Source organism: Ailuropoda melanoleuca, chromosome 15 (genome assembly GCF_002007445.2).
Source record: "Ailuropoda melanoleuca isolate Jingjing chromosome 15, ASM200744v2, whole genome shotgun sequence".
NCBI classification, from domain to species: domain Eukaryota; kingdom Metazoa; phylum Chordata; class Mammalia; order Carnivora; family Ursidae; genus Ailuropoda; species Ailuropoda melanoleuca.
This window is the reverse complement of record NC_048232.1, coordinates 24,807,983-24,820,022: the sequence shown is the minus strand read 5'-3', so window position 1 is coordinate 24,820,022 and position 12,040 is coordinate 24,807,983. Positions and strand designations below refer to the sequence as shown.

General features: G+C 38.6%; 1 protein-coding gene across 3 annotated transcripts in view; it reads left to right on the top strand.

Annotated features, from left to right (window-relative positions):
* Window positions 1–12,040, top strand: part of ARMC4 (armadillo repeat containing 4) — a 182,709-nt gene that overhangs the window by 61,265 nt on the left and 109,404 nt on the right. For all 3 annotated transcript variants that reach the window (XM_034643994.1, XM_034643993.1, XM_034643995.1), the window contains 4 exons: window positions 428–670; window positions 1,006–1,116; window positions 3,045–3,199; window positions 4,561–4,803. In XM_034643994.1, coding sequence (XP_034499885.1) covers window positions 428–670; window positions 1,006–1,116; window positions 3,045–3,199; window positions 4,561–4,803 — 752 coding nt within the window. The remainder of the gene's footprint in view (window positions 1–427; window positions 671–1,005; window positions 1,117–3,044; window positions 3,200–4,560; window positions 4,804–12,040) is intronic.

Below are 12,040 nucleotides of genomic sequence, written 5' to 3'. Positions count from 1 at the left end.
GTGGATTGGTTGGTTTCAATAGTACAGGTAAAGGGCCATATCCTCCAAAGAGGTCTCATGGTTTTAAGAATATACAGGTCATTCAGTTCTCATTAGAAAGTTCTAATGGCTTTAGGGAGCCTAGTTTTCTGAGATACCAAGGCTGAGGATGCAGTATACAAATCTTCCTAATGTAAATGTTATAGCCATATTAATACAATCTTGGTGAGATTAAAGGAAGGAAATGTAAAGACTCCCAAATCTGGAGGAAGGTATTTTGAAAGGTTTTGTTTCTTTGCTTTCACGGACTACTGTGTAGTATGAAAATTAATTCATAGAAGTATTATTTTTGATGGAGATTAGCTTGGTAGCAGCCCTGTAGCTATTGCAGGGTATGTTGTTTCATCTTAAAGATTCCCATGTACATCGTATTTATCTATTCTTGTAGGTCGCTCTACTCGACTGTGCACAGAATTCAGGAGAACCGGCTCAATCAAGTCTGTATGATGCCAGAGACGTGGAAGTAGCTCGCTGTGGGGCGCTGGCATTATGGAGCTGCAGTAAGAGTTACGCAAATAAAGAAGCCATTCGTAGAGCTGGCGGCATTCTTTTGTTGGCTGGCTTACTGAAGACTTCTCATGAAAACATGCTAATTCCAGTGGTGGGGACATTGCAAGAATGTGCTTCAGAGGTACTGAAGCCAGCTCTGCTCCCCTTGCTTTCATTTACCTTAACTTTCTTTAGTTGAAAAATAATTTTCAAGGTTATCATGACTGCTAAGGATTTTTTTTTGAGAAGTCAGCAGTCTTTTAGAAAGAAAAGATGAAACTAATAGAACGTTACTTAAATTGGTCCCTGTGTGATGTATTTTTGAAAATGTTGACTAAATTCTCTTCTTCTATAGTTGTGTTAATCTTGGACTTTAGTGTTTCTTAAGAAAGTTTGTTTGGCATAATTATTGGTAAATGTACATAGATACTTATATTCACGCACTATGCACGTAAATATTTAAATTTGTATTCGTAGGAGAACTACCGAGCTGCAATCAAAGCAGAAAGGATAATTGAAAATCTAGTGAAAAACCTAAATAGTGAGAATGAACAACTGCAGGAACACTGTGCCATGGCCATCTACCAGGTATGGTGGACTCACCAGACAGTCGTGGTGTTGTTTAGATAGTTTAGGTGGTATGTGAGGTCTCATTCTCTAGGGCTAGGACTCAGGAATCTGCATTTTTAACAAGACCCCCCCAGGGTTTTTCTGCACACAGAGGTCTGAGAACCACTGTCCTGTGCTAATGACCGGTACTTGGATATGTGAGGGAGAAACCTGCTCTGACATGTCTTGATTACTTACGTTTCTGGAAGCCACTTATATATCTTTGTCTCATAAAACAAATTACTTAGTGTCAAATAGCTAAATATATACATGGTGCCTTTACATTGCTTTTCAGGTACCTATTCAAACATGGTGGTCTTGGGAATATTTATCTTCTGCTAAGATAAGATGGATGGATGAATGAGTGTGTGCTTGTATGTGTATGTGTGTGTATTCCTCTTTAATTTTTTTGTTAATTTATTTTAATCTTCATTAACTTTTTGGGAGTTATCCATTTCATAGTATACCAGAAAACAGAAGAAAAGTTGGCCTTGACAAATTAGTAGATGGCTGGTTACTTGGCCACGCCAACTTCTACCTATCAGAGAAATCAGAGTCGATTTCCTAGAGGAATGCATTTTAAAACGTGCACAGTGAGGGTGTGCCAAAAAGAGTCAGAGAAAGGAGTTCATGTCAGTAGAGGATTGTATTAGTTTGCTAGGGCTGCTGTAACAAAATACCACACACTGGGTGGCTTAAATAACAGAAATTTATTTCCTTATAGTTCTGGAGGTTACAAGTTTGAGATCAAGATGTTGACAACATTGGTTCCTTCTGAGGACTCCTTGGCTTGTTGATGGCCATCTTCATATTCATGTGTCATTCTCCCTCTGTCTCCACATGTTCCTCCCTCCATGTCCTAATATTTTCTTCTTCTATGGACACCAGTCATACTGGATTAGAGCCCACCTCAGTGACCTTGTTTAACATTAATTACCTCTTTAAAGACATTATCTTCTAATATGGTTACATTCTGAGGTATGGGGGTTAGGGCTTTGACATATATCAGTTTTAAGGGACCACAACTCAGTTCATAATGAGAATATACAGCCTGGTCTTGCATATATCCCTCATATGAGTAACTGTGAAGGATTGGTTAGAAATATTGATTAATTTTTTTAAAAGTTGCAACTGACCAGAACCGAAAGTCATAAATAGAAGATAAACATGACAGGTGCCTTGTGGTGCATTCCAGTGAGGATTTCTTCTGGTGGCCCTCATGGATGATGCATGATGTGCATCTGTATCATGTGGCCTTAGAGACCAACCGTATGCTTCCGATGATAACATATCTATGCTAAATTTATCATCTTTTTGCTCTGTAACCTGGGAAGGGTGATCAGCTGGGACCTTCTATGCAGTACGTATTTATTTCAAAGGATGACACAAATATATAGATAAGCATATGTGAATATAATTTGCTGTTGATACGACTCACTGCTCTGGGCATAGAAACTCTATTAGAGAAAAGCTCATCTCTTAGCTTTTGGGGGTCACTGAAGTTTGGACTAAAGCTTGATCATTCATCTATCTTCTCCACTATATTTTCCCAAGACTGTGGATTGCATGACTACAGAAATCCTCCATCCACGCACGTGGCATTCTAGGTCTCTTACCAACCTCTCTTTCTGTCTTGGTGGAAGCCCACACTACCTCAGAATGGCTTGGCAGAATTTCCAAGTATGTAAAAACTTCTAGACATTGCCAAAATCATGTAAGGGAAGAGAGACACTGTCAGATGGCTGCCAGTATAGAGAAGAATTATACTTTACTTGGAGGCCCCTTCAGAACATAATACTCTCTGAAAAGAAGTTTCATAGTCACTAGCAATGACAGCCTCTTTAGCAATCACTGAAAGCTTGATATGGCTTCATCACTGACAGCCTCTGCTCTGACTTCTTGCGTAGTGTGCTGAAGATAAGGAAACCCGTGACCTGGTTAGACTGCACGGAGGACTTAAACCCCTGGCCAGTCTGCTCAATAACACTGACAATAAAGAACGGTTGGCAGCAGTCACAGGGGCAATATGGAAATGTTCCATCAGCAAAGAGAATGTGACCAAGTAAGAGAAGCCTTTCAATATTCTGTGATACAAATATGGCCTTTGAGGAATAACTGTATTCTTAGCTCATGGAAACTATGCTGTGTATAGTGAGTCCTTCAATTAACATATTCTCTCATTAAGATATAAACATTTCTAAATAAAGTGTAGATGCATAAAAAAATATGGCCATTGAAACACATTCCTGTAATGTTATTTTAGTGAAGAGTCTATCCTAATGCTACTCCTCTGGTTTTCGTACACATCTGTTCTAGACTAATTTGGCGGGATAAAGGTATTTTTAGAAATTAAAGACTTCTACTTCCCATCCCACCACCTGGCAATGGTTTTCTGTACCTCCCTCAGTACGAAGTACTAAGGGACTTGCTGAGGTAATCTCTGTGTGAATGGGCTCTTTTACTTACGGGCAGCCGTATAAATGCCAAGTTATCTCTAATTTCCTGTAAAGACCCATGAAGGTGAGGGGATGAATTTCCCACCAAATCCTTAGAGGTGGAAGTGGTTCCATTCTTTTTTCCTTTTTTAAAGATAAGATAAATCATCTAAATGCCAACTAATCAGTTAAAGAGCAGCCATTTTCAAATGATTTAATTGAATTTTAAAGTATTTGTAAACTTTATGACAGTCTGATTTAATATTCAAATTTATCTCTTCATATGCTTTTAGAGTTCTCATACTCTATGATGGACATTCTGAGGCAACTCTTCTTTGTCTCAGTGTGATTTTTTTTTTAAGATTTATTTATTTATTAATTTTAGAGAGAGAGAATATGCATGAGTGGGAGGAGGGGCAAAGGGAGAGAGAGAGAGAGAATCTCAAGCAGACTCCTGAGACCAGAGCCCAACTCGGGGCTCAATCTCATGACCCTGAGATCATGACCTGAGCTGAAATCAAGAGTCGAATGCTCAATTGACTAAGCCACCCAGGTGCCCCTCAGTGTGATGATTTTAACAAGAAATTCACACGTCTTATTTAACACAAGATAGGCTTATTTTGCTTTGTTTATTTTCATGTAAAATAGTCTCTGTGACATGGGGGAAAGAGCCATAGCATAGCAGAGTCACTGACACTGATTTGGAAGAAGTTGTAGCTGTCTTAGAGACTGTACAGTGTCATGTGATTAAAGGTGCGGATGGCTGGATGTGGATGTCAGCTTCGCTATTTACAAAGCTTCAAATTAGCTTTCTGAAAAGGGGGATTGTGGTAGTATCTGCATCCCAGGATTTTTGTAAGGACTGAAGGAGCATACAGTTGGCATTTTGCAATTTTGTGCTATTAATATTATTAGCTAATCTTACACCACAAACAATATTGTTCTCTTCTTTCTCTCCCTCCACCTCTTTTTCTTGTGATGAACTTAGATTTCGGGAATACAAAGCCATTGAAACTTTGGTGGGACTTTTAACTGACCAGCCCGAAGAAGTACTTGTGAATGTGGTTGGCGCACTGGGAGAATGTTGTCAGGAATATGAAAACCGAGTCCTTGTCCGGAAATGTGGTGGCATTCAACCACTTGTGAACCTCCTCGTTGGAATAAACCAAACTCTTCTTGTCAATGTCACAAAAGCAGTTGGTGCTTGTGCAGTAGAGCCTGAAAGCATGATGTAAGTAGCCTAGCAACTGAAAGATTCTATTTGAGAGTGTTGGGGAAACACTCAGGTTGTCATAGAATAGTGTCATCACTTAGAATTGGCATGCACAAATGGTGAAAAAGTAAAGTGGATTTACATATAAATAACCACAAGGTTACCAGTCATGAGTTACAGAGCCAGATTGTTCCCTTGGATGAGCTAGAGGGCTGAGGCTGGGCATATTGGGAGGATTTAACATTCCCAATAATTAATATTCCACCCAGAAACCATCATACAATCAACAAAATCTTTCTCTGCTTCCTAAGGAAGAATTCACTTTCTCTTTCTAACTGAGACCTTAGGTAGTTCTAGGTAGCGTTCCCATAGTATCCTCCTTGTTTTTCAATTCAATTCAGCAAACGTATTTTGAGCACCTAACAAGAGCTGTGAACTGATGAGGGAGACAGACAAAGGATTTTAAGCTGTGATCTTGGTCCTTAAGCAAACTCTTGTCTAATTAGGAAGAAAAGACTTAAATGTTACACAACTTAAGAACAATAGCGAGATTATATATACATACATATATAAATATATATTTAAATATATAAACATATATTTATGTGTAAATTAAATATAAATATATTTATATGAAAATGTGTGTGTGTGTGTGTGAAGTACATATATACTTCAAATATATATGAAGTCCAGAAAGAGAAGAACCTACATGGGCCAAAGTTATTGTATGAGGGATCTCCAGAGAACCAGAACCAATAGGATGAGAAAGGTGGGAGGGGTGGGGGGGATAGATTTAAGGAATTGGCTCATGTGATTGTGGAGGCTTGGCAAGTCCCTCCTTCTGATGGGGGAGGCTGGCAGGCTAGAGACTCAGGAAAAAGATGCAGTTTGAGGTCAAATACAGTCTGCTGGCAGAATTCCTTCTTGGTCAGAGGAAGTCAGCATTTTTGCTATTAAGGCCTTCCACTGATTGGATGAGGCCCACTAACATTATGGAAGATAATCTGCTATATTCAAAATCTACCAATTTAAATATCAGTCTCTTCCAAAAAAACACCTTCACATAAATATGCAAAATAATGTTCAGCCACGGGTGCCTGGGTGGCTCAGACAGTTGAGCATCTGACTCTTGATCTTGGCTCAGGTCATGATCACAGGGTTGTGAGAGCGAGCTCTGCATTAGGCTTCATGTTGAGCGTGGAGCCTGCTTGGGATTCTCTTTTCCCGTCCCTCTGGCCCTCCCTGCCCCAATGGCATGTGCTTGCTCTCTCTCTCTCTCAAAAAAAAAAATAAATAAAGTTTGACCAAATATCTGGGCATCCCTTAACCCAGTCAAGTTGACACATAAACATTAACCATTACATGTCTACCCCCTGTCAACTTTGTACCCATTCATGCATCTCCTTAAATCATACCTAATCTCTATAGAAAGATAATAACAAGACCATATTGCTGCCTAACACTTATAACTATCCAGTGTACCACTGAAAATTCACTAAGCCTTTTTCCAGATGAGGAAGCAAAGTTCTTGGATGATGTTTACTCTTCTCCTTGATACCTGTTACTTAAATACTCTGATGTAAAGTTAACCATACTTAAAGACTATGATATAATGTTAATATATCTTATGTTACATGATAAGAGGATAAGAGAGGGAAGAAAAGATACACACAGACATATTCATAACAAAATAAGGAAGGAATATTCATGACAGTTACAATACTCATTCTGTAGCTGGCCATGTGGTCATAGCTGGTATTTACAACTACCTTCTTTCATTACCCATTCCTATTCCCTTTGCTCTCAGCAAGCACTTTAGCTAGTTGTGGTTCTTTACCTGGTGGGGTAACCCAAACCTTCATTCCTGAGGGTCTGGGCCATTAGTAGTCCTGCCTAGATTGGGTTGTAGTTTTCCATCAACTGTAATCACAGGGCATGGTAATACTTAAGAGATGCCCTAAGGGATCTCCTGTTTTCCAGATATAGTCTTCTTTACCTCTATGGTGGAATAGCAGTCCAATTTCCCCTTGATAATTGGGATCAGTCACCCCAGCCAACACAGTAACTCCCTCTGTTGCTTGTTGATTTAGAGGCATGGGGAGGCCAATGTGGCTGGGAGGCAGGTTTAACTTTCAGTTCACTGGAATCATTGTTGTGTCTCCTGGTGGAAGCATTCCCCTGTTTGGAACTAAGACCTCTAAACGAGCAAAGTGTAAGGTCACACGAACAGGAAGCAAAAAAATTTGTTAGTGGGTCACTAGGGGTAATAGTGAGTAGTAGGTACCACTCTCATTTCTATTCCCTGATTCCTGGACTCATGAATCCTGGCTATGTAAGAAATAACACCACATTTTTGGGCAGACGGATAGCTCTACTGGCCTGTCCTATAGACTCCCAGAGGTCTGACAACCTTCCTTCATTTCATCCTATTTCTGTCCCCTTCAGTCCAAGATAGCAGTGTTTCTTGAGATGGTTGATTGGATCCATGAGTCACACCTGTAATCTTTCTATCAGATGATTCTCCTCTATATCTCCTCTATCATTTCATTCTGATTTGCTCATTCATTCAACTCTTCAGTGTGTGTAATCAGGCACTCAGGGCTGCTGTGTATGGATATATCCTGCACAACTCTAGGGAGCACCATTCCCATAGACATATACCCAGCATCATACGTTGTGGGGCCATACATACAACCCTGCTGAAATGTATCATTTCCTATCCATTTCACCACATGATTGGTACAGGAAGCTTATACCCGAGGCCAGTAGTCTCTGGGCGTGCCTTCCTCCGTCTGCCCACTGTCCTGGCATTTGTGACTCATTTGTATTCAGTCAGCTCCTCTTCCTTCACAGGAAGCCTGCAACTCTAAGACAGCCCTGGAACTCTGTTAATGTGAGTCTCATCTCACCACATGTCCGAAACACGAGACCAAAGCCTCTGTAATGCTCTTTGGGTTTGGTTACTGGAGCTTTAGGCTCAGGTGTTTCAGACACCAAGGAACAGTAGTTGGACTCATGATAACTTCAAGGGAAGGACATCCGCTGGGCCTATAAAATAGTTCTCTAATGTATTCGTCTTTCTGAAAAACACATGGTGTTCATTAGGACGTGATAAACACTTGTTAGAAATGGCTTTATGTATTTCTTCGATCTTTGGCCCTTGTTTACTCTTTGTCTACTCGAGTCTGCCAACTACACCAACTGCCTCTGAACTTTTTTTGAATGTATTCTCCTGCTCTGTCGCCTTTTACCTGGACTATTGAAGCAGGCCCTGTTTGGTCTCATACCTCTCCCCTTCCATACCTTCCTGCATGGCATTGAATTTTATTCTTCTAAACTGTAGATCTTATAGGGTTGTTTTCTTGACCTAAAGAACCATCAGCGGCCTCTTGAGCTTTAAAAACCAAACCTAAGTCCCTTAGCCTGGCATTCAAAGCATTTGCCTCCTGACCCCATTTTACTTCTCGAGCTTCATCTTTTCCCTGCAAATGTTAAATATCTAGAGTTAGACCGTTATTTGTTTATTCCGTATTCATTGAACACATAGTTATCAAGCATCTTTTGTCCTAGCCACTGAAAGTATAGTCTACCCAAAGCAAAGTTCCTGCTCTCTTGGAACTCACATTCTGTTGTGTATGTAGGACACAGGCTATAAACTCTTAAATAAAATGATTTCAGATAGTGTTAAATGCTATAAAGAAAAGAAGACAGCACAACTGAAAGATAGTGAATCAGTGGGAGGTGGTTACTTTAGCTACAGTGGAAGGAGGAAAGAGAAAGTGGGAGAGAGGACAGTAGTTCTGGGAGAATAATATTTGAATCAAGACCTGAGAAGACAGCCTGAGGGAAGAAAACACACTAGACAAGGAGTAGAGAACAAAAAAGCCCTAGGATGGGAGTGAGCTCTGTTTGAGAAGCTACCTTGAGGTTAGTTTGTTTTTTTATGTACATTTCATATATATTTTATCATTGTTTGCCTTGTTAATAGTATATCATTTCTGTATCACTGTGTGACTGTCATAAATCATCTTTTTATCCCTTGATGACTATTAATTTCTTTTTTATTATGTTTTTTATTTTACTTCCAATATAGTTAACATACAGTGTTCTATTAGTTGCAGGTGTACAATGTAGTGATTCAGCACTTCCATACGTCACCCTGTGTTCATCATAGCAAGTGCCCTCCTTAATCCCCATCACCTATTCACCCATCCCCCTGCCCATCTCCCCTCTGGTAACCACCAGTTTGTTCTCTATAGTTAAGAGTCTGTTTCTTGGTTTGTCTCTCTCTCTTTTTTCCTCTTTGTTATCTGTTTGTTTCTTAAATGCTACATGAGTGAGGTCATATGGTATTTTTCTCTAATTTCACATATCATGATATGCTTTAGCTCCATCGATGTCATTGCAAACGGCAAGATTTTATTCTTTTTTATGGCTGAATAATATTTATTGTGTGTGTCTTTGTGTGTGTGTGTCTTTATCCATTCATCTATTGGTGGGCACTTCCCTTCTTCCAGTATTTTGGCTATTGTAAATAATGCTGCAATAAGCACGGAGGTGCATGTATCACTTTGAATTAATGTTTTTGTATTTTGGGGGTAAATACCCAATAGTGCGATTCCTGGATCATAGGGTAGTTCTGTTTTTACCTTTTTGAGGAACCTCCATACTGTTTTTGCAAAGTGGCTACACCAGTTTACATTCCCACTAACAGTGCACAGGGTTCCTTTTTCTCTACATCCTCACCAACACCTGTTGTTTCTCATGTTTCTGATTTTAGCCATTCCGAAAGGTATGGGGTGATGTCTCACTGTGGTTTTGATTTGTACTTCCCTGATGCTGAGTGATGTTGAGCATCTTCCATGTGTCTATTGGCCATATATACATCTTCTTTGGAGAAATATCTGTTCATGTCTTCTGCCCATTTTTAAATTGGGTTATTTTATTTATTTATTTATTTTTGGGTTGTTGAGTTGTATAAGTTCTTCATATATTTTAAATAGTAGCCATTTATTGGATATATCATTTGTAAGTATCTTCTCCATTCAAGGTTGCCATCTAGTTTTGTTGATTGTTTCCTTTGTTCTGCAAAAGCTTTTTATTTTGATGGAGTCCCAATAGTTTATTTTTGCTTTTATTTCCCTAGCCTCAGGAGACATATTTAGAAACTGTTGCTATGGCCAATGTCAGAAATCACTGCCTGTACTCTCTTCAAGGATTTTTATGGTTTCAGGTCTCATATTTAGGTTTTTTCATCCATTTGAGTTTACTTCTGTGTATAGTGTAAGAAAGTGGTCCAGTTTCATTATTTTGCATGTAGCTGTCCAATTTTCCCAACACCATTTGTTGAAGAGACTGTATTTTTCCCATTGCATATTTTTTCCTCCTTTTTCAAAGACTAACTGACCACAAAATTGTGGGTTTATTTCTGGATTTTCTGTTCTGTTCCAATAATAAATAATAAATGTATCAAATTTAATCTATATAGATTAGAATTCATTCTTGCAAAGCCCCTTCTTCTATTCTGTATCTCAGATTTAATGATTTCCACATAAGTCATTACGAGGTTATCCAGTTGACACCTAAAAATTACTTCTAAATATCATCATTATGTTACTTTCACAACAGGCTTTCAAACTCTTTTTAATATAACTATACTAGACAAATGGTTATTTATTGATTTTTCAGTTGAACCCATTCAAGAAAAAGCCAGAGAAAATAGCTATGTGCTTTTCTTATTCTGATTCTTAACGTAGTTTTGAAGCAACAAAAAGTAATGAGAGAACAACTCAGTAATAAACAGCAGGTCTCAAGGACCTTTTGACTGAGCTGGGGAGACAGACAAGTAATTTTAGAATGTTAGAATAGATGATGAAATGGCAGTAAATAAACATTTATTTGTAAATACATGGAATTAGTTTGAATAATTTTATGAAACATTTGACTTACGGTTAATAATAGGAAAACTACAAAAAAAGAAGAGGAGTTGGAAAAAAGTATGTCCTCTCAAACAAGGAAATGTCCACAGTTCCAAATCTTAAATGTGAAACACACCTGCAAAATGTAGGTAAATTACTGACCTGTGTGTAATATGCTGACAGCTAACACATGCCACTTCCTATCTCGAGATTTCCCCCCAAATAAGTGTCATGGTCATGAAATGCATAGCCAACCTTTTTCTTTTTTCTTCATAGCAGAGACTAGGGGAGTGAATAGGCCTTGGAAGAAGTGAGGAATTTCCCATCAGAAACCTAGTTTTGCATTATAAAACACCAGAAGTGGAGCCTAAGGAAAAGGCATATAGACATGTCATTTTATATTGTCTACAACAGTCTTCTAGCCCAAGGAGACTGCTGGAGACCCTTTGGAGTGAAAAGGATACTAGAGATGATGATTGCCGGATTGCAACACAATGAAGCTATAAATTTTTAGAGATTTGGAGTAAGCCAGATTGACTGTTTGAATGCTCAAAACTGAATGAAAGAGATGTGTTCAGAAGGCAAAGAGAATTGCAGATTTTCGTAGGATTGTTTTTGAGGTAATTCCATCATAAAAGGAAACAGATTCAGACAAATAATTTCCCCACAATCACAAGGCTATTAGGTGGTATACTCCCTCTTAATAAAAGAGCCAAAAGAAATCCCATCAAATTTTACAAAAAGACTTTATAACATAACTTAAATAGTTGTGACAAGCTAGTAGCTAGAGCTCAGAAGAGAAATAAAAAAACTATTGAACTTAAGGCCTGAATAGATGCAAAAGAAGTATGATAAACACAACTGAAAACACAGTCAGGCATGTGTATATAGGAAATGTAAAATGAAGTGAAGAATATATTAAAATTACAATAGGGGAGTTGGCAAATATGGANCTGGTGATGGGTAGTAAGGAGGGCACGTATTGCATGGTGCACTGGGTGTTATACGCAACTAATGAAGCATCAAACTTTACATCGGAATCTGGGGATGTACTGTATGGTGATTAACATAATATAAAATTAAAAAAAAAAAAGAAAACACAGTCAGGCATGTGTATATAGGAAATGTAAAATGAAGTGAAGAATATATTAAAATTACAATAGGGGAGTTGGCAAATATGGAACCCAAGAAGACCCAACTTAAACATAATGGGTATTCCTTTTTTTAATTTAATTTTATTTATTTATTCATTCGACAGAGAGAGAGACAGCCAGCGAGAGAGGGTACACAAGCAGGGGGAGTGGGAGAGGAAGAAGCAGGCTCATAGCGGAGGAGCC